At 35.7% G+C, this 24,718-nt stretch overlaps 3 protein-coding genes across 8 annotated transcripts; 1 reads left to right on the forward strand and 2 right to left on the reverse strand.

Moving 5' to 3' along the window:
• Positions 1-1,052: 1,052 nt before the first annotated feature.
• Positions 1,053-12,616, forward strand: LOC104234154 (glutathione reductase, chloroplastic). Of its 5 annotated transcripts, none has more exons than XM_070168199.1 (18): positions 1,053-1,142; positions 2,627-2,777; positions 3,558-3,622; positions 4,321-4,390; positions 4,530-4,601; positions 4,965-5,168; positions 5,550-5,623; positions 5,723-5,806; positions 6,066-6,153; positions 6,622-6,703; positions 7,229-7,302; positions 8,729-8,836; positions 8,973-9,037; positions 10,162-10,275; positions 10,702-10,801; positions 11,825-11,878; positions 12,222-12,318; positions 12,455-12,616. In XM_070168199.1, the coding sequence occupies exons 2-17, from the start codon at positions 2,637-2,639 to the stop codon at positions 12,312-12,314; spliced, it is 1,488 nt and encodes a 495-aa protein (XP_070024300.1). In that variant the 5' UTR covers positions 1,053-1,142; positions 2,627-2,636; the 3' UTR covers positions 12,315-12,318; positions 12,455-12,616. The 5 variants fall into 5 exon arrangements, with proteins under 5 accessions (XP_070024300.1, XP_009785968.1, XP_009785966.1 ...); XM_009787664.2 differs by lacking the exon at positions 1,053-1,142 and adding an exon at positions 1,528-1,649; XM_009787666.2 differs by having other exon boundaries at positions 12,222-12,616.
• A 165-nt stretch (positions 12,617-12,781) lies between these two features.
• LOC104234155 (protein disulfide isomerase pTAC5, chloroplastic) lies at positions 12,782-18,441 on the reverse strand. Of its 2 annotated transcripts, none has more exons than XM_009787667.2 (7): positions 17,994-18,441; positions 16,761-16,997; positions 15,506-15,601; positions 15,275-15,397; positions 13,936-14,179; positions 13,233-13,270; positions 12,782-13,139 (listed from the first exon to the last, which is right to left on the reverse strand). In XM_009787667.2, exons 1-7 carry the CDS (start codon positions 18,369-18,371, stop codon positions 13,035-13,037), a joined length of 1,221 nt encoding a protein of 406 aa, XP_009785969.1. In that variant the 5' UTR covers positions 18,372-18,441; the 3' UTR covers positions 12,782-13,034. The 2 variants fall into 2 exon arrangements, with proteins under 2 accessions (XP_009785969.1, XP_009785970.1); XM_009787668.2 differs by having other exon boundaries at positions 12,782-13,136; positions 17,994-18,440.
• Positions 18,442-19,093: 652 nt separating this feature from the next.
• LOC104234156 (uncharacterized) lies at positions 19,094-24,354 on the reverse strand. Its single transcript, XM_009787669.2, has 11 exons — positions 24,166-24,354; positions 24,012-24,083; positions 22,722-22,817; positions 22,565-22,640; positions 22,226-22,291; positions 22,027-22,106; positions 21,849-21,935; positions 21,608-21,745; positions 20,841-20,943; positions 20,344-20,552; positions 19,094-19,558 (listed from the first exon to the last, which is right to left on the reverse strand). Exons 1-11 carry the CDS (start codon positions 24,232-24,234, stop codon positions 19,490-19,492), a joined length of 1,065 nt encoding a protein of 354 aa, XP_009785971.1. The 5' UTR covers positions 24,235-24,354; the 3' UTR covers positions 19,094-19,489.
• Positions 24,355-24,718: the final 364 nt, after the last annotated feature.

The raw sequence follows: 24,718 nt of genomic DNA on the forward strand, positions 1-24,718 counted from the left end.
AGGATTTAACATCACAAGCGAAAATGAATAGAAGAAGGGAAAAAAAAGGAAAAAGTTGTGAAAATTTGAGAAAAAAAGATAAATAAGAATGGTGGTCTAACAGGGACGACTCAAGTATATGCGGAGCCTAAAACCAAAGTTTAATATGATGCTTAAATTTTTAAAGAAAGTTATACCTAAATTTTTGAGATATAAAGTTGTAATAATTCTTTTTGTAATATTGTACAACAAACACTTTAATAAGTGCATATTTTATTCTAGCAATATCACCACTCAGCTTCTGTGATGGCTAAGCAGTAAGCATGACATGTCTTCTATCAAAATCTCAAAAAGAAAAAAATTAGTCCTATATATACCTATGGAAAATGACATATTTTGTTCAATTATTAAGTCCACTAAACTCCATATTTCCTCTAAAAATAAGATATGAGAAGTTTCATTATAACAATTAACAACCAATCAACCATACCTAAACAAATGGAATAGTTGTACTTTAATACTTTATGTAGTTCGAAATTTATTCAAACTATAAAGTACTTGAGAATCTCGAAACCAATGCGTATTAATTAAGAATAGAATACAATTAAAGGAAAAAATGATGAATACAAAATATAATGAACTAATCAGTCCTCTCTTCGATCCATATTATTTGTCTTTTATAATTTTTCTACAATTCTTAAGGAAGACATTTAATAGTCTTAATCATAAGACAATTTCTCTAAATTATGTTTCACTCAATGAACACTACTAATTGGAGCACTAAGTCTAATTTGAAAAATAAGGTACTATAAATGACTTTTTATTTTCCTACAATATTATATATTTTAATCTAAATTTAATTTTGATAAACCTACTACTATTTGGGACTGGTTTGGTTAATTTATTAGTTGGTTGTCATACGATACGAAAGGAAATTAGTTTTTCAAAATCTATTACTAATATACTCTAATTATCGTACTAATCATCAATTCCGGTCTTTGCATACTCTCGTAGCTGAACCGGTCAGTGCCGGTTCATCCGATTTTTATAAATACGGATTCTCCTTTCTCAGTCACAGGTTTTCTACACTCTGCAGCAAAGCAGCACTTACAATTAATTCTCTGTTGAGTTCTCCGGCAATCGTCTACCGGCGGCGAGTAAAAGTAATCTCGTTCTCTCTCTCTAACGACTCGTAACTCCATTTTTTCAGCATTCAGCGAAATCCTCTAATATTTTAGTTTTTTTTTTGCGTGTTTGAATTTGATTGTGAGAGAATTGATTTTAGGGTTATCGAAAAGGAATTTGTTTTGTATTTTGTTTTACTGTTCTATTGTGATATTAAAAGGAAAATTATTGTATTTGGAAATAAAAATCATTTTATTTTTTGACTTCTCTTCTGTTCCATTGTGTTTGACGTAGTCACTGACAACTTTTTTCTTTGACTAAGATTATTATATAAATCATTCTATAATTTTATTTTTAATTTAAAAAACCAGATAAATGATTCTTTATTTGTATATTTTAATTCAACCCCAGCTATGCAATTCCCACACGTCTTTTAGAGTATATATAGACCAGGTTTGTTTTAGTTTCATAGGATCCTTGTACTATTTCCTTGAGCTGAAAGAAATCAATTTTACTCGGTTACTATCTGCTTCATACTCATTAAGGTATTGTGATTCTTTCTTAAGTTTGTTGCTTAGAATCTTGGTCTGATATAAGAATTAAGAGTCCCCTTCAGAAAAGTAAAATAGATCTAGGCACCAAGGGTGCGGCCCAGTGGTTAACGAAGTAGGAGGAGAACCATGAGTATGTGGTTCAAATCCTAGCGGAGGAAAAAAAAAAGAAACATAAGGCGATTTCATTTCATCTGACTAAGTCTTGGTGGATAGGGCTACTTGGTACCTGTGCTGGTGGGAGGTAGCATGGTGGAATAGTGTCCGTGTACCCAAGCTAGCACGGACACCACCATCCTAAAAAAAGAATCTTGGCTTGATGTAAGAAATAAATGGTCCTCTTCAGAAAAGTATAAACAGATCTAGTACTGTTTTATGGTGTTATTTTTCAGGTTAATTTACAAATTAGTTGCTTCTTTATTATTTCAGGCATCTTTAAATTAATTGGTCAGTTCGATTATTGGGGTTTACGAGGCACCCGATGGTGTGCTCTACTGGTCGATGAACTGGGAGGAGAACCATGAGGTCTTAGGTGCAAAAAATACTAGGTGATTTTTTCACATCTGTCTAAGCCTTGATGGACAGAGTTACAGTACCTATGCTGGTCAGAGGTACTAAGTATTTGGTGAAATAGTGAGTGAGGGCAAGCTAGCCCGGACAACACCGTTGTAAAAAAAATATAAAATCTAGTTACTGTTTTAAGGTGTTATTTTTGTGAGTTATTTACAAAGCAGTTTCTTCTTTTTATCATTTTAGGCATCTTTGAGTTAATTGGTCGGTTCAAATATTGGGGTTTATGATTTTTCGAAACGCTAAGTGTTTTTGGTAATTCTCATGTGCTTATCACAAGGGTTCTTTTTTTTCCCCTTTCTCTTTCTGACATATTCTTTGCTGCTAAACAGGATATAGAAGTAGTGGTGATTTTTTTTACTGTTTGTGGTAATTGTCCTTTGTTGGTTTTGTTTGTACAGACTTGTAATCATGGCTAGGAAGATGCTGATTGATGGAGAGTTGGACAAATCCGGTCAAGAAGAACAGCACTATGACTTTGATTTGTTCGTAATAGGTGCTGGAAGTGGTGGGGTTCGAGCTGGTCGATTTTCTGCCCAATATGGAGCTAAGGTATATAGTACTTCTGCAATTTGCTTATGATTTGTATTATTTTAATTTTAATGATACATAGTAGTTAGTTCGAAACAATGAATCGGAGTCTTTGGGATCTTTCCATTCAACTGTAGCTTTAAGGTTGCTTGAAACGGTTGAATTTCCATTGGTTTTGCTGATGGATATGACAAGTTGAAATATGTGCTGAAGCTAATAAAAGTTTGTCCCAGGGTTTCATTTGTCGGTTATTTGTTTTTATTGTCTGTGTGATCATGAGCCATGAATTTCAGTTTGCATAATTGAAGAGCAATGGCGAGCTGAATAAGCAGTCATAATGATTTGTCCCCTTATTTGTTGGTTTGAGTAGTCAGTGGTCTCTTCTGTACTAGCTAATCTAGATAATTGGTGTCCATCGTAAGTCTTGATTATTCCATTCAGGTGGTATTTTAAGTTTCTCTCTGTGAAACTCAATTAAACAGACAGAGCTTTCTAGTCACAGATAGGTGGATGGAGAAACCAGCATAATCAAATGTTGATAAATTTAAGATGCAGCATCTTTAAGATTTTATCTGATGGCTTTACGTGTTATGTTCCATTAACTGAAGTAATCTATAAGTGATATGCTTAATTAGAACTTTCGAGGTTTTTTGTCATCTCTTCTCAAGGGTTGTATTGAAACATGTTTTTTCTTATTCCTTTGCTTGTTCTTACCGCAGATGTTTACTTATTTTTTGTTAGTCCTTGAAAAGAACTATTTCGTCTTTCCTTTTCTCAAGAATTTGATAATGGTGTTTGAAGGTTGCGATCTGTGAGCTTCCATTTCATCCTATCAGCTCTGAACTTAGTGGGGGAGTTGGTGGAACGTAAGTTTATCATGCTTTGGCTTATAACCTTTTTAGTTGCAGACTATTTTGTGTTTATGGCTTTGCTTATATTGGTTTATAGCTATAATTGGAAACGGGCTCTTTCATGTAGTCCGTATGTTGCCCCTTAAGAATAAGGATTGTTCTTCATTAAAATAAAAATACTCATGTGGTAGAAGCATTCGGTAGCAGTATGAAAATATAATATAGCCAGTACTGTCCGTGCATATTTTTGAATTAGAAAAATATTAGTGGAACAGCTTATTCTGCACAACAAAGTAATTCTGTATGCCACTGTAAGAACATTGAAGATGTTGTCTGTGAGGTATCTAAAATCATCCGCACTCTACACAACTTATACCAGTAATATTATTACTTCTAATTATGTCAAGTATGTTTTATGGAAGTGACTATTCAGAGTTCAGTTATGTATATAAGAAGGTAAATAAACACACAAAAAATTCTAATTTTTCTATCTATAAATATGTCCATATATATGCCGGTCATTGGGGTTTTCATCTCTTGTTCCTTCAATGTTAAGTAATGGTGCTCTGTGATGAAGAGTTTGCAATATTTCCCATTTCCCATCAGCTATTAGGTTCATTATCGAACGAAAGGAAAAATCTATGTCAAGTTTGTTTATGTTAGTCAGTAGTTCCTGATAGTAAAACTTAAGCCCTAGTTTCATTTTTATGCAGGTGCGTTATTCGTGGTTGTGTCCCTAAAAAGATTTTGGTTTATGGAGCAGCCTATGGGCCGGAGCTGGAGGTGAAACTTCACACCTACAAAATCTTTTGGCTTACAAAGCTATCTATTTCTATCTTTCCACCCTTTAGCTAAGTTTGAGAACACAACAGTATAGAGCAAGCCGATAATTTAGTCTATTGATGCTTTTGTTGACCTGCAGGATGCAAGGAATTATGGATGGGAAGTGAATGAGAGAGTCAATTTCAACTGGAAGAAACTTTTGCATAAGAAGGTAGTTCAAACTTCTTTGAGAACTGTAACTTTGTATGTGATAGGGACTGAGTCAGTAATTCATCTAAAAATTCTATCTTAGAACTTGCCATTTCTCTGGGAAAGTACAGTGGAGAAATTGTGGAGAGCTTGACCTCCTTATAAACAAGAAATTTTGACTGGAGCAACAACATCGTCTGGCAAATGAAACACACATTAGATAGCTTTTATACGGTATTCACTGCGGAGGCTAATATGCGGATGCCTCATCAAACTAATGTCTTTTACATGCAGAAACAGAAATGTCCATTTTTTTAGCCCTTGTGTTTTTCCTTTTTAGTGATAAATAAATTCAAAGTGCTAATGTTGTGTTGCAAATTTGCAGACTGAAGAGATTGTACGGTTAAATGGGATCTATAAGAGGCTACTTTCAAATGCAGGAGTTAAACTCTTTGAAGGTGAGGGAAGGGTGATAGGTCCAAATGAAGTTGAGGTAATTCAACTGGATGGCACCAAGATAAGCTATTCGGCGAAGCACATTCTAATTGCAACTGGTAGTAGGGCTCATCGTCCAGGAATTCCGGGACAGGTGAGTCAGATTCATCTAAAATTCACAATTATTGCAACAACCTGGTTGAGTGGAGCTTAAACTTTGAGGAGCTCTGCTTTGGCATGTTTTTTACATCTATGAAAAACTTGAATCTAGAATCTGTGTGAGATAAGTTTAGTTGGAAGTTTAGCAATGTCATTGATTATTATTTTGCTCCCTCCTCGGCCCCTATCTACATGGTTTCTCTTCCATCTTTAAAAAAAATAATATAAATTAGTAGTTTCTCTTTTATCTTTCCTCTTTGCTGATTGTATTATCTTGTCCCCTTCTTTTCCTTGGTTATCTTGCATCTAATTTGCTATTCTCTATGTCTTTTACTTTTTCTCTTTCTTAATTGCTTACTATATGTTGTGCAAATAGGAGCTAGCCATAACTTCAGATGAAGCCTTGAGCTTGGAAGAGTTACCAAAGCGTGTTGTGATACTTGGTGGAGGGTTTGTACATATCCATATCTTTGTTTTCTTTGTTTTGTTGAATTCGTTTGCGTTGATGAATTAGGATGTGAAATAGGTTTTATACTTCCATGGTCACAGGTACATTGCTGTTGAGTTTGCTTCAATATGGCGAGGAATGGGTGCAACAGTGGATCTATGTTTCAGAAAGGAACTTCCACTGAGGTGAAAATATGTCGTATTGTACATTATCTTTATTCTATTTTTCTAAAAAGAGTTAGTGGGTTCTTGTCGAAGTGAGACTCTACAGTACATTGACTAGCAGCCTCCACTACTGCAGTCATTGAACTATAATTATGTAAATCAATATTAGAAGACAAATGCTATTCTAGTGGATCACTGTAAGACATGAAGTTTGGTGATTTCTAATGGTTATAAGTTTGTGACACCTCATGTGACATTATTATATTACCAAACTGGACAGAGGTTTTGATGATGAAATGCGAGCTGCTGTTGCAAGAAATCTTGAAGGCAGAGGAATCACCATGCATCCTTGCACGACATTGACTAAGGTACTTTGCTTCCCATGGCTGTGTAGAGGCTGAACAGCTTGTTTTTCGGTGGTAGTTCCACAGGAAGTTGTTGAATTTTTCCATATTTGCATAAGGTTTTAGTCTTCAACAATTACAGTTTGATATGACAGGGAAAGAAGTAAAAGAGAAATTAAATCATCTCTTTATCCAGTTTGAAATGGACTGCAAAAAAGAAAGCAAATAATTTACGTTGATTGGTTATCCTGCACGTTACTTTCTAATGGCACTACCTATCCTCTACCCTCCCCCTCCCCCCCCCCAACCAAAAAAAAGGAGGCGCTACCTATCTCCTACTCCATTTTACCTATAAAAAGAAAGTTCTCCTACTCCATTTAACCGAAGAAAACATAGTTTTACTGTTGATTTTCATTGCTATGATTTTATGGCCTATGATTCGAGTAATTGCATTTCATATTTTCTAGCTCTAACTGCAATCTAATATTTCAGTTTGAAAAGACAGAGGATGGTATCAAAGTGCACACAGACCATGGTGAAGTGATATTGGCAGACGTTGTGCTCTTTGCAACTGGTAATTTTATATCATGATTATAGTCAATAGGACTGAAGTAAGAAGATGGTGACCAAGTCTATTGGGTTGGTCAAAAATAGATTTTGGTTGTCCAAGTATACTCTCCTCAATCCTCACAAGTTAAACTCACATCTGGGAATTAGGTTCAGTACTACCATCAAATATAAAAGTGATTCTCAGACCTCTGGTTTGATTGAAATTTGACATGACCTATAACCAATATTTTGACATAAGTTCTGGAATACATTTCCCTATTGTACAGAATAAAGCATCAAGAATGACAAAAAATAGCATTGCTTGTAAATATTGTTAATCCAATTGCTTAGACTTGCAGTGGAATACAACTGGAAGTTCCACCTATTCTTCTCTCCCCTTTCTGTATTCCTGTCTGTTGCCAAGACTAATATTGAACCATTTTCTAGTTACTTCAGTGCTTGTGTCTCTTAACAATGCCTTTTTATCCTTTTCTAAAAACCCCTTTCATTTTTCGGCAAAGTCTAAGCAGCTCAGTACTATGTATTGCAGGTCGTCTCCCTAACACAAAAAGGTTGAATCTGGATGCTGTTGGTGTTGAGCTTGACAAGATGCAAGCCGTGAAGGTTATTAGAACATGCTTTATCCTATTCTTCAAGTTTCCTGATTTATTTTCTTCATGAAAATCTATGAAATGACAATTGGTGGGGGATTGTGGGTTTTGTTAGATGTGGTCCACATATTTGCAAATGTGATTTGAGCTATAAAGTTGAACGTGAAGTTTCTCACTTTTAATGGGATAAGGTCATCTATTGAATGTGTTATGAGGAATGAGATTTGATGAGGCAGTTACAGGACTTTAGGATTAACTGAGTATAATTTATGTTTAGTGTGGGTGGTTTTATTCATCTGGGTTACTTTTATTTAATGTGCATCCCTGTTCATCTTGTCTGCTGATCCACCACGCACATTGAAGAGTCTAAAATAAGGGGAAAAGTTGCATTATGAGTCTTCAAATGCTACTTCCTTTTTTCCAGTTTATGAAATTCTAACGTTAGTTGGTTTCCAATGCTAGTCACTATGCATGATTCATATGGTTTCTTAATTTCTCGCTTCTAAATTTTTCGCAAAATAATTTCTTGCTTTTAAATTGATAATAATTCAGTATTTTTTATATTCAGTACTAACTTAAGTTAATGAATAATTGCTTTTTTTTTCTTTTTCAATCAAGAACAGTTGTTTTCTATAAAGAATAATCTCATTGAGGCTGTCGAAAAAGTTTAAGTATACAGGTGGTATACTAAAGTAGAGAACTTGCAAAAAAATAGAAAAAAGAGACTCGGACACCCGGTGCAAATCAAAAAAAAAAAAAAAACTTGCACGTGGAGAAAAAGAGTAGAGGACTTGCACGAAGATGTGTTTTTTTACAGATAACATCCAATCATCTATACTATCAGGAATCTCGTGGATGCACCCAAAAATAACTAGAAATAGAAAACATGCCCTAATCTTTACAGATCATTTTTCACACCTTCAAACACTATTCCTTTCTCTCCAAGGTGCCTACAAAGAGCCAAATGGAGCTACACCTTACATCTTTTTTCCTATTTTGACAGTTTAGCTGAACACCACATTCTCGACTGCAGCCAGCATTGCCCACTATATTTTGATAGATACTTCGAAGTGTAGCAACATGTCATTCACGTCTTTAGTGTGTTCTCACATGTAGAAGATTGCACCTCCCCTTTTATACTTCCAACCAAGTGAAAAACATAGCTTGCTTGGCTGTCTGTGAATCTATACTAGTTAATATTGTTATAAATCAACAAAAATCAATCGACCTATATCATTGGATCATGAATACCCTCTTTCAGATTATATGATTTCATTAATTTTCTTACTAGCATCAGTTCTGTAAACATGCTTCTGTTTCATTCTGTATTCAATATTTCCATTTTATTGGTAACTGTTTAGCAAATTGCTGTATTTCCCAGTGAAGTAAAATATTTTTCATGTTATTGTCTTGAGAGATACCTGCATGTTCTGTTCCAGGTAGATGAGTACTCTCGCACCAATGTACCGAGCATTTGGGCCATCGGTGATGTTACCAATCGAATGAATCTTACTCCAGTTGCTTTGATGGAAGGAACCTGTTTCGCGGTAACTTTTTCTTATGCTTTTATCTGCTAATTTTTTATATTTGACCTTAAGTTGGATTCTCGGGTTTGCTATTGTTGCTCTTGTTGTTATCTTCTGAAAGATAACTGCTTACTTTTGTTGTGCTTCATGTCTGCAGAAAACTGTTTTCGGTGGAAAACCTACCAAGCCTGACTACTTGCATATCCCATGTGCTGTGTTCTGGTACCTCTTTGATATACCTTCTTGACTGTTAAACCCCCCACCCCCCAAAAAAAAAACCTTATTGTGATCTGTTGTAACGCTGCATCCCAAATAGCTTGTCCTAGTCCTTTACAAAGTGTATATCATTTCCTAACTGGCATTCTTTATCAGTATAATTCAAACTAGTATAATCAATTTGAGAAAGATCTTCCAGTATATAGTTGTTAGAGTTACCAAGTCTCTTTGAGGAAGTAAATAACTTTGACATCCGTTCATAGAGAGCTGAGTTCTAGCGGGAAAAACATGACACCAAAGAAATTGGCTACTTGAATTCCATCTCATAGGACAGCTGATGTAAACATTCTCCAAAGAAAATGGCTTCTTGAGTTCAATCTCAAAAAAAAGCTTATGGAAACATATTGGGAAGTGGTTTGAGGACAGCAGCAGAAGTGAGTCCTTATTGGTGATCAAGTCTGTTAGAGTGTTTAACATAAGGAATAGCATGTAGTTTATGAATGATTTTGGAGAATACTCAACTCATAAGCTAGCTTTTAGAGTTGAGTTAGGCCTAAGGTCCATTTTCTTTACATCATAACAAAGTCAGACCAATCCCTGTTATGTTTCTAGATGTTAGGCCCAAATTATGTTATCTACTCTCCAGATGTCCTGTACTGAGCCTATGAGAGTGTTAAAATGTCTCACATAGGTTGAGGGAATGAACTGTAGTGTAGTCTCTTTATACTGTCTTGGACAATCCTCAAGTCATGAGCTATTTTTGTGGTTGAATTAGACCCAAAGTCCATTGTCTTTACAACATTGATGTCAATTGATGAAAACTAATCAATGAAATAGATGATTCTAAGAAGACTGCGGGTGAATTCTTTTAGTGATACCAAATTATCTAGAGAAGAAAATTGGCAATTAATACCAATAGTGGCAGTTACTTTAGCTCGGAAGTGTCAATGGATACTATTTTTATCAGTTCTCATTTTCTTTGTCACGCTTTTGAAATTGGTTGCTTCAATGTTGTGAAGTAAGCCCTTACCTGGTAGAAAGTAGTTCTTTGAGGTTAATCACTGAGATTATAATCTCGTTTCGTGTTTTTGGTTGGATCTATAACAAGCATCTTATTTTTTGCTGGACAGCATCCCGCCTCTCTCTGTTGTGGGGCTTAGCGAAGAACAGGCCATAGAGCAAGTAAATGGTGAAGTTTCAGTTTACACGTCAACATTCAATCCAATGAAGAACACCATTTCTGGGTACCCACCTAATTACTTTTTGATTTGTTGTCAGTAGGTTGCCCCAAATGAGTACCATTAAAGACCAATATATTACAGCTAATTCTTCTTAACCTGGCTCTTAAATCGGTTCTTGTGTGCAAATAAGCTAAAGCTACAATGGTGACCCATTTTTTCTTTTCAGTATCTTTTTATTTGTTCAAAATGGTAATATCAGCATATGTTATGAGTACTGGATATTGGATAACCACAGGTTTCTTGTATGTCACATTCATGTGATTGAACGACTGCAGTGTTGAATCTTGGAGACGTGTTATGTGTTGAATCTTGAGCAGTGTTCCATTTTATTATATAATTAGGTTCTTCGATGGCATGATGTTTCAAATCGATTACACTAATAAAAAGTAGAACTGTGGCAACTAATTCCTAACATTCATAATGTAACAGACGGCAAGAGAAGTCAGTAATGAAGCTTCTTGTTGAGGCCGAGACAGATAAAGTTTTGGGGGCATCCATGTGCGGTCCAGATGCACCTGAAATCATGCAGGCATGTATTTTCTTCGTCATTGCTGCATATAATTTATTCGTACACTTACATTTTCTATGTTTTTGGTAATTTCAACCTTGTATATTTCCTCTTTTATGAGTTCCAGGATGAGTTTCTCAACTGTGAATAATTTTGAGTATTATGCCACGTAGTTGGGGTCATTTCAGTCTTCATAGCAGAATATGACTGCTCAATTAATTTTCATCGTCATTGAGGGTGGCAGCCTTTTTGTTCCATAAAAATGTTGACAGCTTCCATCATTAAGTGACCCTCAAACTGTGTCTTCCCTTTTATGTTTCGTAGTTCACATGTCTTTGCTGAATGTCTTTCTACTTATAAATGTTATGCCCCACTGCCTTTGTCATCTTTGTAGTGTGGGGTCCAATTCCCAACATGTAGGACATGCTTTCATGGTTTTGTTGATATGCATCCCGTGTGTGTTTTCATTCTTCCGCTCGTCCATTTTGTCCTCTAGGTATGGTAAACCTCACCGCTGAAACCCCACACTCAGGAGTCTCAATAGTGGCTTACCCCACTTTGCTTGCTGAAGTGAACCTCTAAAACCTCATGGTTAGAGGTGGAGGGCCCTTAATATTAGGTTATCACTCACTTGTCTTCATTTTTCCTGCATCATTGCTTCCCTACATGCACTATGTGAGCAAGTTTTGCTACTCTTTCTCCCACTATTGGCTCCAAAAAGGGAACATAAATTTTCAATGATTTTTTTTTTTGATGGGTAATCTTCAATGATTTTTCTCCCCAGTGCCTAAGAAATGAGAATTGCCTTTTGATATGGAGATGGAAGAAAGGGCGTCAATCTCGGAAAATGAAATGTTTGATTTTTTTTTCTCTTCTTAATTTAAGTAAATAATAGAATCAAGTGACAATATGGCTTCTTCCGGGATGATGGATGAGCTTTAAATTTTCATCATTAATGCCCCTTGTGGATTTCTTCCTTTTGCCATTACTCTAGGGTTTCTATATATTCATTTGCTTGACAAAAATCTTTTCTTCCTCCAACAGGGCATTGCCATTGCACTAAAGTGTGGAGCAACCAAGGAACAGTTTGACAGTACAGTAAGTCTATTATTGTTACAATCTCTTCCTAAAAGACCAAGTTTTTTATTACAATAGAATTGTTGAAAGTAACACATTCAATAATTGATTTCATAGAATCCGTCCAAGGGTAGAAGAGGGATATGCTTCTTGGATTTTTCCCACTCTGTACAATTTTGTGAATAATATTTGTTACCTTCTCAAAAAAACTACTCCCTAGAATGGTTGCCCTATAGACCGAATCCTCATCACTAAAGAATGGTGATATTGAGTTGTTTCGTGCTATTTTTTGTTTCAGTTTTCTGTCTTTTCTAACCAAGCTATATATTATTTTCATTTATTTTCCTTCTATTTATTACTCCAGGTGGGAATTCACCCTTCAGCTGCAGAGGAGTTTGTGACCATGCGTTCAGAGACGAGGCGCGTCTCTTCAAACAAACCAAAGACAAATCTATGAAGATGTAAGATGTGATGAAACTATACTACCACATAGATGGAGCTTTGAGGAAAAGAAAAAATACTTCGTACAATATTTACAAATATATAGGGTAGTGAAAAATCTATTTAACCCTTCATAGTTTTTGCTACATGATGCAGTTTTTATTGGTTTAAAATATGTCGAGGACCAACAGAGAATGCTGGCAAATAACATCTGCATGTTGAACAAAACTAGTTTGGTTTTTGATAATTGTATTAGCAGCAAGTTTCACTTCGCAATGATTTGGCGATAATATTATAATATAATTTACGCGTTTAGTATCTCTATCATCTTCAATTTATAATTTTATCTTGTTGTACCTCTTCTGTAATCACCAAAACTATGAAGGTTTTCTGTGTTTTTATTATACACATTTATATGCGTGGCACTATCATGAAATCAAATACAGTCAAGACTTCTCTATAACAACATCTATATGACAACCATTCAATACAAAAGCTATATTCTTTTCAGAACCGATTTTTATGTTATAATATATATCCTCTATAACAACACTTCTCTATAGCAACCAAAAAATATCGGAACAAATGAGACTGTTATAGAGAGCTTGTGTTTTCTTTCTGGCCCCTCTTAAATATCCACGTATACAATTGACCTCTGGTCTATCTACCATCAGAGGTGAAGAATCAAAAGTAGAAAACTGTATTTGGGAGTGATATACAACTGCACATATATCCACTAAGCTTTCACTATCTTTTTGCCTTCACAAACATCGCAAGTTACGAATCCATGACCTTCACAATAGGGACACTTCATTCCTTCATCTATCCATTCCATAAACTGCTAAAAAAATTTCCAACATAAGTTTATAAGCAATTTAGAAATGAAAATGGCCATAAAAACTACAGTTACGGAAAGTTTTCAGAGTCCTCTAACCTGTTCCTCAATGTTTGGCTCACCAGTCCCATCACATTCTGCACAAAAATAGAAGTATGTTAAGAAGAAAGCTTTAAAAGACATGATTTTGCGCAAGGCGGTCTCAAAGTTAGCCACGGGAACAGATGATCACAGAAAATGACTAGCATTGCGATGTACCTCTGGTGAAAATTTAACAAGTTACAAATGTTCCTTGATTTGATCTTTCAACTGCTATAATTCTCACGGGGAAAACTTACATTAGTTTGCTGTCACAAGAACAAAACAATGCATCCTGTATTGTGAGGAATCATCTACACTTGACTTGTTTTATGCTGGCTGTCCTACCTACTGCAAGATTTCCTCCTTTATCCAAGCTTGATTGGCAATGTGAGCACTCACATAGGCAGAGTTGCTACCACATAATCAAGAACAAGAAGTTCCTTTTTTCACAAGTAGATCATTCTCACAGTAACTGTATTCACTTGTTTGACATTGTTAATTACAATTTGGATTACTACTTATGAGAAACTCAGGCTTCGAAAAAGGATACTAATAACAATGATCTTTCTTTTACCCAAACAACGTGCATAGTAAGATAGGGCGGCATCATCAGAAGGTTTGACAATAATCCCCCCGTTATTCCATCTTGAATAAAAAAAATTCTTGTTCTTTAAAAATTAGTACTAAAAAGTGCAAAGACGAGAAGGGACAGAGTATATACCCATGCATAACAGGCGACCTTCTCCGCGACAAGTAAGACACTTTGTGGTGGTACTGCCACCAGTAGTCTCCGCCGGTTTCCTACTTGTAGTAAGTCTGGAAGGTTCTTCCCATCGGTTCTCTCCAAGGAGAAAGACTCGATGATGTGACACCTCGGTTTCAGACACACTATCTTCTTTCACAACTGTCTGCTGAACTTCCTCTATTTCCATGATAGATGCAACTGGGGCACCATTTGCACAAGTCTGAGGAGGAAAGAACATTGAATTATAAACCATAATAGTCTGAGATTACTTATGATTTTACAGGATGAATCTGAATTACAACAGGCATTGGCAACTCACACTGATGATGTAGTTCCAGTACAATTCCATCCAAACAGGTAAAGAATGATAAAAAAGAAAAATTTGTCATGTTTATCATTGTGATCACGTGTATCCAAGTCTCGTATATGGTTACCTTATTGCTTCTCATTACTCAGTGACACTGTCTACCCTCAGTGCACATAGCCATTCGCAACAATTTAGTGACAGGTTTCCCATTCATCCCCCCAACCCCCCCAAAAAACTGCAAGAATGCTTCCCCTCGGCAATTTTTCAAATTTGTGTAATATGCTGACCAGGGAAACAGGGATGCTAGACTGAAAAAAAAGAATAAGCAGTGGAACCTAGAAAGAACAATTCTTCGCATGCATAGTCTGTCTATCAATGCCTCAGCTATTTCTAAAGTTCAAGGACCGCCAAATGTCCTTGAATTTAGCAACCAATTCGTTGGCAGGTGAGATTCACTATGCATACATCCATAATCATCTTTCAGTATCGACAATGTCAACTACATTAGAATTAACTACAGTGGCAAAAATTAGATTCAATCAGTCCCTAATAATGGGTAATTCACCAAGCAGTTGTGATCTGTCAAAGGCAACAAATGGGTCAATTTTCTTTCCGTGATTGAAAAATTTATAACTTTAGTCACAACGAGTTGAATCATATGAATGCACCTACTGAATTTCATTTTTCCTATTCCTTGATTTTCATCATACTAGATCTATTTGAAAAGGTGGTATGAGTTTGTAACAAGTACATCTCTTTAAGATTTCCTATGAATGACACACTAAGAGATATTACAGTCTCATGGAAGAACGCTCATACTAGACCAGACAGGGGCGATGGCTTATATTCTAGAATGATGTCAGCTAAACCTCTTGACTTAACGAATTACACAAAAGAAAAAAGATAAACCAAATATTTGGGATTAATAGAGGTTTCAAGTTCAAAATTTATAGGGAGCCAAAGATATCAGCATGGACATTTTTATGTCAGTTAGAAGGGATAACACACCTTTGCTTCAGTTCCATCTGGTTGTTTGGGATTTTCCCTCAATCCGTCAATCTTTTGCACCATATATAATTTTTCAAGAAGTTCTGAAGTCATAACGCCATCTTCTGGGACACCAGATGAAGCCTGCCCAAGGGGATATGAGAGAACATATGAATCATCTGTATATTACACACAGCTAACCCAAATATAATTTGAGACTCTCCTGATAATAAGATGGAGCTTACAACATACCTGCCAAGTTTTCACAGCACGCTCAGTCCCACTAGTGAAGCTGGAGAATTCCATATCTTCCTCCCCGCAATAAAAGCCCAATGTTAACAATTGTTCCTAAAAAGGCGAACATAATTAGGTGATGCACTAAATTAGAACAATATAGAACCCACAAAGGAGAGACTGATGCCTAAATAAATAAAGCAAATCAAGAACTAATCCATGACAATGAGGCATAACATTTATGTTTATGTGATCCAACACAATCCAAGTTTCAGGAGTCCTCAACACACAAAAAACCTTATATAAAGTTGACCACAGGGAATAAGGAAGTCGAATTTACACAGTTTTCTGTAATCGTCAGTCCATTCAGTTAAGAAGATAAACTCAAGTATGAATAGCGACTCCAAAACAGAAGCCTTATATCTCTTTATTGATCAGAATAAAAGGACAAGAGGCAATCTATCCTCTGTCACATCCATGATACCTCAGTAAAGTCAGCTTGATTAATCAAAACACTGAAGAAAAGAATCATAAGAAAATATATGCTTTTGGTTGATTTATATTTGAGACAATAACACTTTTGATCCTTTTAGTTTCCTACTAATTAAGTTCATTGAGGTATCAAAAGCCATCATTGAGTATTTATCTTGGACTACTTGGTGACGCTGGCACAAGACGACCAGCCTGTACATGTTGGACAATACTTGTCATGTGAAGATCAAATAACAGATAAGCTCAGCTGAAGGAAGGAAGAAAGAAAACGCAAGTGTTGAGCAAATGAACAATTGGGTCTGAAATTTACAGGTTGAGACATAAATCTAAGTCTTCATAATGGATTTTCAGCAGCTGTAGGAGTCTTTAGACAGAAATACAATAGCGAAACGATTAAACATACTAGTTTTTGTTTCTCGGCTTAATTGTTTGGCAATCTCAACATTGCATCAAAATACCTTCAATAACAACAGCTCCATCACTTCATTGCTGTGTAGCATGACATGAAACAAAAAACACCTTCTCTTCCAACTCACCTCCAGAAAAAGTCTATTTACACATAGTTCTCATTACTTCCTGGTTCCAAGTGACAGTTTCTTTAAGACTACAATCTATTTTGGCACTTGTTCTTCTTTAAATGGATAGACTGCATTAACTTTTGCCATAAATCCAGTATATGTCAAAATAAAAAATAGAGCAAATAATCAATCAAACAAGCAGGAGCGATGAATTAACCAAATCACTGTGATAAAAAAGACATGGTAACTTTAAGTTAGCAGACCTGCATCAGGCGAACTTCATCTCCTTCAGATCCCATTCTCAATGGCCGCCTCTTCTTGGCTTCTTTACCCTCTCTTTCTGATTCTTTAGGAACTTCCCTAATCACCTTCTCCTGCTCTACTGCTTCTTTAACTATAACCTCATTTTCTTTTGCTGCTTCTAAAATTAATGGCACAGATATCGACCCGCTTTCTGTAATCACATTAACGTTCTTTCCCAGCTCCCCCTCCTTCAGCAGCTAGAAAACCAAAAAAGCAACATAAAGAAAATCAACAGTATACTCTTTCCTTCTGTTTTTACTTGTGTTAGTTTTCCTTAAATTCTCAGAGCTACAGTAACACATTTACCATGATCCAAGAATCACTTGAAAACAAACAAACAAACAAATCATGAATATTTTACCAATGGATAGCCATTTTACTAATCTCAGAAACTCATGAAAATGTGAAACTTTATTTTAAAGAAGGTGAATTTCCAAGTTGAATTCTCAAAAAAGAAAACGAGAAATAAATTTAAAGCCTCGAATGCATAAATTTGATACTTATAAATAATAAAGTTTAATAAACATGATCACACTCTAAAGAGTATACTTAGCAATTTAGACCTTCAAATTTTAATCAAACAAATATGGACTAGTGAGCCTGCTGTTTAGTTTTTGGATCATGAAAATGATACTACTATACTAATTATCTAAAAAGTAGTTAATAGAGGCCTTTATTATTAGAGCTTAAGTTAGATGGTGTTAAAGCTATTTAAACAACTAGTCTCTTGATAATCATTAAATGGCAACTTGCTAAAAATGAAGGAGAGCCTTGTAGTAACGGTAAAGTTGGCTCCGTGTGACCTATAGGTCACGTGTTTGAGTCGTAGAATCAGCCACTGATGCTTGCATTAGGTTAGACTGCCTACATCATACCCCTTGGGGTACACCCTTACCCGAACCCTGCGTGATATGGGATAGTTCGTGCACCGAACTGCCTTTTTTTTTTTGGGATAAAAGTAGTAACTAACCGGCTATAACAAGTTAATCAATATTTCAATGAAAAGATAATTAAGTCTAAATAATCAATTCTAATGAAGCAATAATCATGGTATAACTCCAAAATTATGATCGAAAAAAGCTTTAAGTAAAACTGAACTGGGCCTAAATTGGATGATTTCACTTCGTTTTTTTCTTTTTATAGGGCATTTGGATAGTGTCGATAAGTCAAATAGATCCATATGCACCACACACCTGCAATAATTTAGCAATATTAGCAACAGTAGAAGCTTCTGGAAGAGAATTCTTCCTATTCTCAAGCTCCTTTAAACGGAGCTGTAAACTCTGAATTTGGAGCAACAAAGCTTCTCGTTCTGCTTCCCACCGTTTCTCTTCTCTTAACCACCGCGCCTCCTCCCTCAACCACCGTTGCTCTTCCCTTAACCACCGCGATTCCTCCCGTTCCGGCAAACTACTATAGCAAATGTGAGATACTGAGAGCGATGTTGTTGAGGAGTACTGTGCGGAGAGAAATGAAGTTGAAGTGTGTGTTTGGTGTGAAAGTGAGAGGGATTTTAGTGTGTTGTTGTTCTGTGGGATGATGTGGAAACTCAGTGGTAGTGAAGATGCCATTGATGTACTGTTAGAGAACTTTGAGATTTTTGTTCAGTTATTTTGTTAACGGTTTTTACAGGATAATGGGAAATTTACCCAAAGATATTTTTAGCTGGCGGGAATATCTACACTGCTTTGTGCTATCATGCGCAGATCTAATCTTTTTCATTTTTTAAAATTCTTTTATCATATATACACATTTTTGTAAAGTTATTTATATGTAATTTTTATAATCTAACTCAAACGTAGTGAAGCCATTAGCTATCGTGAAATGTATATTTTTAGCCGCTTCCAAAAAATATATTATATGAGTTGGGTCGTAATCTTTTTTTTGTTGTTAGTTTGTTCTTCTGTAGTAATCAGTTTAATTGGCAGATCAAACTAATAAAACTTTTCTTTTTATTTATCATGGTTATATAAAAACAAACCACACCTCAAGAAACTTTTATTTCATTTTTTCAAAAATTTACTAATTTACAAGTGTTGGTTTAACTTGATTATTCGAACTGCTTCTAGAGGTAGGAAAGATAATGAAAAGAAGGGAAATAATTTCCAATTTCCAGCTTTCTTTTTTCCATTTATCAAACTGAACAAGAAACCTCAATACACATTGGTTTTAGTTCACTTCTGGTTTGGTGTCCTCCAGAGAGATAGAATGTCAACTATTGCTCAAGATTGAGCTTAAAAAACTTGTAAGTCCCATAGCTAATATACAAGATTTATTTTAAGACACAGAGGGATGGTCAAAATTTAAAATCTTATTCATCAACAAAAATATCGAAGCAGCCACTAGTTTCCATTATTTTGGTTTTGGTGTACAACAACTTAAAACTTTCATACCAAAATCTGAATGAATACACAATAGCAAAGACATAATCAGTTCCAAACCCCTTTTCACTACAACAGCCCACTACTCATTTGCTTCCATGAATAAGTCTCCAATATATAAAGCTACAAACACCTAGTGCCGTGAAAACCCGGAAGGCGAAACCAGCTTTATTACAGCTATAAGGTGATCTTTGCCACTGACAAAATAATTTAAATCACAGGAAATGAGAGAGAATCACAATTGTACAATATCATGGGCAGACTGCACCATTGATGTCCCGGCGATTTAATGCAGCAGCTGTAAAATTCTAGTCGAGCTTCACGTTAGAATAGAGAAGGGTGTCCCTTGTGAGTGGCATGTTGAGGAGGAAGTAAATCTGCATCCAATTAAAGACGCCATGAGATTGCAACAAAATAAATGTATGGGGCGAATCAGAGAAGTACATGATAAGATGTTATGGAAGAAAGCTAAAATCCAACAATATCATCATCACGGTCTAATTTCTAGGGGAGATCTTATACTACAACAACTACGCCTTAGTCCCAAACAAGTTGTGGTCGATGATATGAAGTAAAAAAACCAGCCGGTGCTCAAGCATCCGGCGTTCACATAGGGTCCGGGGAAGGACGGTACCCCAAAGGGGTGTGATGTGACAGCTGCCTAATGCAAGCATTAGTGGCTGCTTCCACGGCTCGAATAGGTGACCTATAGGATAGACAAAGACAACTTTTACGTTGCTCCAAGGCTCCCCTTCCAAACCAAAATAAAAGTAAAAAAAATAAGTATATATAAATAAATAGTATTAATAACATAATATTAGAAGTATTCTACCAAGTCAAAAACCTATTCTCAACTAGTAGGTTCACCTATATGGATCTTTCTCTTCTATTGTGCCCTATCTTTAGCTATTGGAGATCTTATGCAAAGAATTAAAGGGGAAAGACCAAAAAACAGCTAAAAACTTATCCAGTCCAATACACCCACGTCTGAGTTTGAAGATTATCTCAGACAAAGGAAACTTGACATGGCTTTCTATAAGAAGGAACTCTTAATGCAATTGTTCAACAACTACGGACATGGAAAACTCATTGCGCAATAGTTCTTTCAATGGTGAAAATTGAAGCATTGAAATGCATTAGCGTTTGGTTAGTAAAAACTTACTCCCAATAGAGTGGCAATAAGAAGCAAGATCCCTGTAACCCATGCAACAGTTCGTCTAACCAATATAATTTCTTCAATAGCTGTTGTATTTGGTAAAGCTTTTGTTTCCTCCAGCCAGCGGGCAGTTGGCGGAGAAGTGAAAATGACGTTGAATAATGGCTCTGCTACTGATGGTGTATCATTACAGACAATGACTCCAACAATGTGACCTGCACGCGTAATACAGAGTTTCCTTTAAAACAGAACTCAATGTTATCTAATAACAAGAATCAGAAAGGAAGAACTAAAGGAAAACATTCTTCTCCTAATTACTGCATATATTTTTTTCCATAAAAGAAGGGCAAGTTTTTTTCTTCAAAAGCAACTTCCGGTGTTAAGGTATCTTTTGCCAATGGTTAAAATCAACTCTTGCAATCATAAATCAAATACAGAGATCAGAGATCGGTGAAGCTGCTAAAACACTATCAACTTTGTCAAAACCAGAGAACAAAGCTAACCTTTATAGGCTTCAGTTAAGGAATCAAATATCTTCGACATTGCAATACTAAACAATTTGGTTCCTTTTGCAACACCTTCCGCTCCATAATGCTCTTTGAGAGCCTACAAAAAGATCAAAAAGATCAATTGAGCTGGTATAACCAGTATAACAGGTTTCATGTTTGTCTCTTATGTATTTAAAACTGAGGTGAAACAGTTCAGAGTACGACCGGTATGGAAATTAGAAGAAATATAACTTCCTTTTTCCAGACAAATGACAGATAATAAGAGACATTATGATCATCTGCAGCTGGTGTCATCTTTCCTTTTGGATGATAGGCTCATCTGCCACTAGTAGTGTGTAACTATTGATGGTTTCTCTGAATCAAAACAGAAGTTCTAACTTTTGAGAGGCATAGGCCAAAACATCCAGTGATGCAGGTAATTGGAAATGACGGTTATCATCAATAGTTAAGGAACAATCAGTACTTCAGACACTTTGTTAATATGATATCCAGACAGTCCAGAACAGCAAGAGATCCAGAAATGAAGGAATAATAAGAGACAAAAGGGACAAAAATACTAGGATGGTACCTCCAAAAATGGAAAAGGGAAAAGGAGAAGGATCAGATTAAAAGAGATGATTTCTTTTGAGAGGTCAGATTAAAAGAAATGATCTTAAATTCAATGTTTAAGATAAAAGAGATGTATCATGTACTTGTGCTAAAGCTTAATTTGGAAAGGGAAAAAGAAAGAAAATGAGACTAGGTCTCGAAGAATTTGTAACCTTAAGTCCATCAAATTTTCCAGAAATTAGCTCAGAAGGACGGCGCACAGCTCCTGACAAATCTTGGTGCATCTCGATTGCTCTTTGAATCTTACGGGTGAGTGAAACAAGACTTGTTACAAACTCTCGATCTGCTTCCTGTGCGACAAATGAAATGGACCATCACTAAATTTAGGCTGAACATGAAAGAAGACCAGAAAAGAATGAATCCATGATACATGTTGTCAAACCTCAAAAATACCTTTGTCAATTGAAATTTCAAATTTGCATCATCCTCCAAGGGAATTGTCAGCTCTCCACTCACATATGAACCACTCAACCATGACGCCTACATACAAAAATCAAACCTCTTGTGAGTAGAATGACCTTGAAGTTACTCAATGTGAGAGATAATCATGCAAGTGCTAACAAACACTAACAAAGTCAGTTAGTTCTTTGTCTGAATATTCAGCATCTGTTGTTGGTTCATCCAATGAAAAAAGAGATACTTCATCTGCATCTGCAAAAAACGTAATATTAAATTTAAGTATACCAATCTAATTCTCTTTTTACAAGTAATTTAAATATCAATTTAATAAAACCTAGTCAGAAATTTATAACATGTATAAAGACAACTACCTGGAAGTTGAATGTCAGCTTTATTTTCGTTTACTACATTGCTTCTGAGGGCCTCAATAGAAACCCCTGTTACAGCACAGGACATAAATAAGCACAATTCTATATAATCACCAGATCAGAAGCAGAAAAGCCAAGCAAGCACAGTAGAATATTCCACAAGTATGTTCTTTAGCTTAAAGAGAGGGAGAGAGAGAGAGAGAGAGAGAGAGAGAGAGAGAGAGAGGGAGGGAGAGAGAGAGAGAGAGAGAGAGAGAGAGAGAGAGAGAGAGAGAGAGAGAGAAGGGAAACTCAGTAAGAATATTAATGTACTATGAAATATAGTCATCCCAGCTTGCATACCTTCAGCTCCGGTAACTTCTAGGATGACGACAGAACGTGGTCTATCAAATGGATTTGGTACGAGTACTTCATTCAACTGCAACCAATATGAATATTGATGATGTACGATTTGCTTTATATTCAAAAGATTTGCTACTACAAGATTCAGCTTTCCTACCTTCAATGAACTAGAAGCTGAGAGAGTTACAGGAGGTGCAAAACCAAGCAAGACTGATATAGCAGCACCAACTTCGGAAAGAGCCATGGAACCAATCTGTGCCCGAAAGACAATCACGCAGTTAGTCAATACAAAATGATCAAGATATGGTGTTATGGAAAAAGATGGATGAGTAAATTCATACAAAATATCGATATGAGAACCCAATAATGCACTGCCTTAATGTTGCAGAAAACTACCTATTACCAGAGTATGTAGTCTTGTAACGGAACATTAAAACATTAGTTGGAGAGGCTTCAGATTTTTTTTGTTTGTATTTGATGTTTATTTGTAGAGGAGGGACCTTGGAGCAATGGAGAAGTGCTCTGCGTTTCTACGAGTGACCAGCATACGAATCTTGGAGCCAGTTTCTCCGAAAAGGAGGTAATGCTGTATATATTCGTCTTCCCCTAGCCCGCCTAGGAAGGAGCCTTCTAATGTTGGGCTCCGCCTTTTTTTGAAATAGAAAGGTAACAGATTCTATATAAACCACTCAGCTCAGCCTATTTGATGTTTATTTGACTACGGACATCATTGTTCAATGCTCTCATGCCACAAATATCAAGCATTAAGCTGCTTTTGAAAGTAATTAAGCTATGAGCTCGTCTCGTTGAGGCATTGACTTAATGTAGATTAATAATGGAAAGCTCCTAAAGTTATGCTCTCAAGTCAACCTATGTAGCATATTCTCCGACAAACATGATCCACAACATATTTCACCTTCGATTACTTGCAAAACTCTTTGCTGAATCTAAGAGAGATCACCAAACAGATAAATGAATCACCAATACATTATTTTTGTGTAAGTTGACTTGCAAGTACCAAGCGATCAATCAACCAATCAACTACGCAACCTCAATTCCAAAATACTTGGAGTTAAATATATGAATCATCTAAACCCGTTCTTCTCTATTCATGCTAACACTAAGTAATTTGACTTAAAATTATCAAACACACAAACGAACAAACACTTTTATTCTTTTTTTTTTTTTTTTTGCTCAATCTCAAGCTAGTTGACATGTGATAGCTTTCGATATTTAGCTCCAAAGCAGTAACTGTAAGTTGCTAAGATTTCTATCCCTAAACTTACTATCAATTTCACTTCTTTACTTCTAATTACACCAATCCCAAGTGCCCAAAAATGTGCACAACAATATTCTTCCTAAGTTTCCCAATCTCAACAGCATCTAAATGCTACAAATTACTACCTTAACCAATCACAATAGAACAAAAAAGTACACAATTGAATACCTCAGAAGAAGCATGGAAGTAACGGTGAGACGGGTTGTCGAGGAAAAACACCGAGGAGGATCCATCAGCAACCTGAGATCAAAAGTTTCAAACATTAAATTCAGAAATTTTACTATTTAATCGATCCAAATACAAAAGGAAGAAAAATACTTACAGTAGAATGGAGGAAGAGGGAGAGAAGTATTAGAAAAGTGAATGTGTGTGAAGATTTTTTTGGATCCATTGCTTAGAGAGAGATGGGGGGTTTGAATCTGATGAATCTGATCTATGTGGTTTTGGGAGGAAGAAGAAATTGAGATTGAAGGACATTTAGAATCACAAAACGACAACGTACTAAAGTTGTAGCCAGGAATGACACAGGTAGCCACTTTTAAGCATGATATTTAAAATATGTCCACAATTTAGAATTAATTTAAGGATTAACTAATTTGCTCAAACTTCAACGTCGTGAAGTTTAAAGGGGTATTATCACTTTTAGCCCGCGCCAGAAACTATTTATGTCTGGCAACCGAAAAAAAGTATAAATTTGTATAATTTTTGTATATAACATATAGAATGTATATATTCAAAAAATATACAAATTTATACATTTTTCGGTTATTATTTTTACAGCAACTATACAGTGTCATTTTTTCAAGTTTAAACCTAAGGACATCGTGTCCTAAAGTTTGAATATGTCCTGAATTTTAAATTAGCAGTTCAGAAAT

The sequence above is a fragment of the Nicotiana sylvestris genome, chromosome 1 (genome assembly GCF_000393655.2).
Source record: "Nicotiana sylvestris chromosome 1, ASM39365v2, whole genome shotgun sequence".
Classification (NCBI taxonomy): Eukaryota; Viridiplantae; Streptophyta; class Magnoliopsida; order Solanales; family Solanaceae; genus Nicotiana; species Nicotiana sylvestris.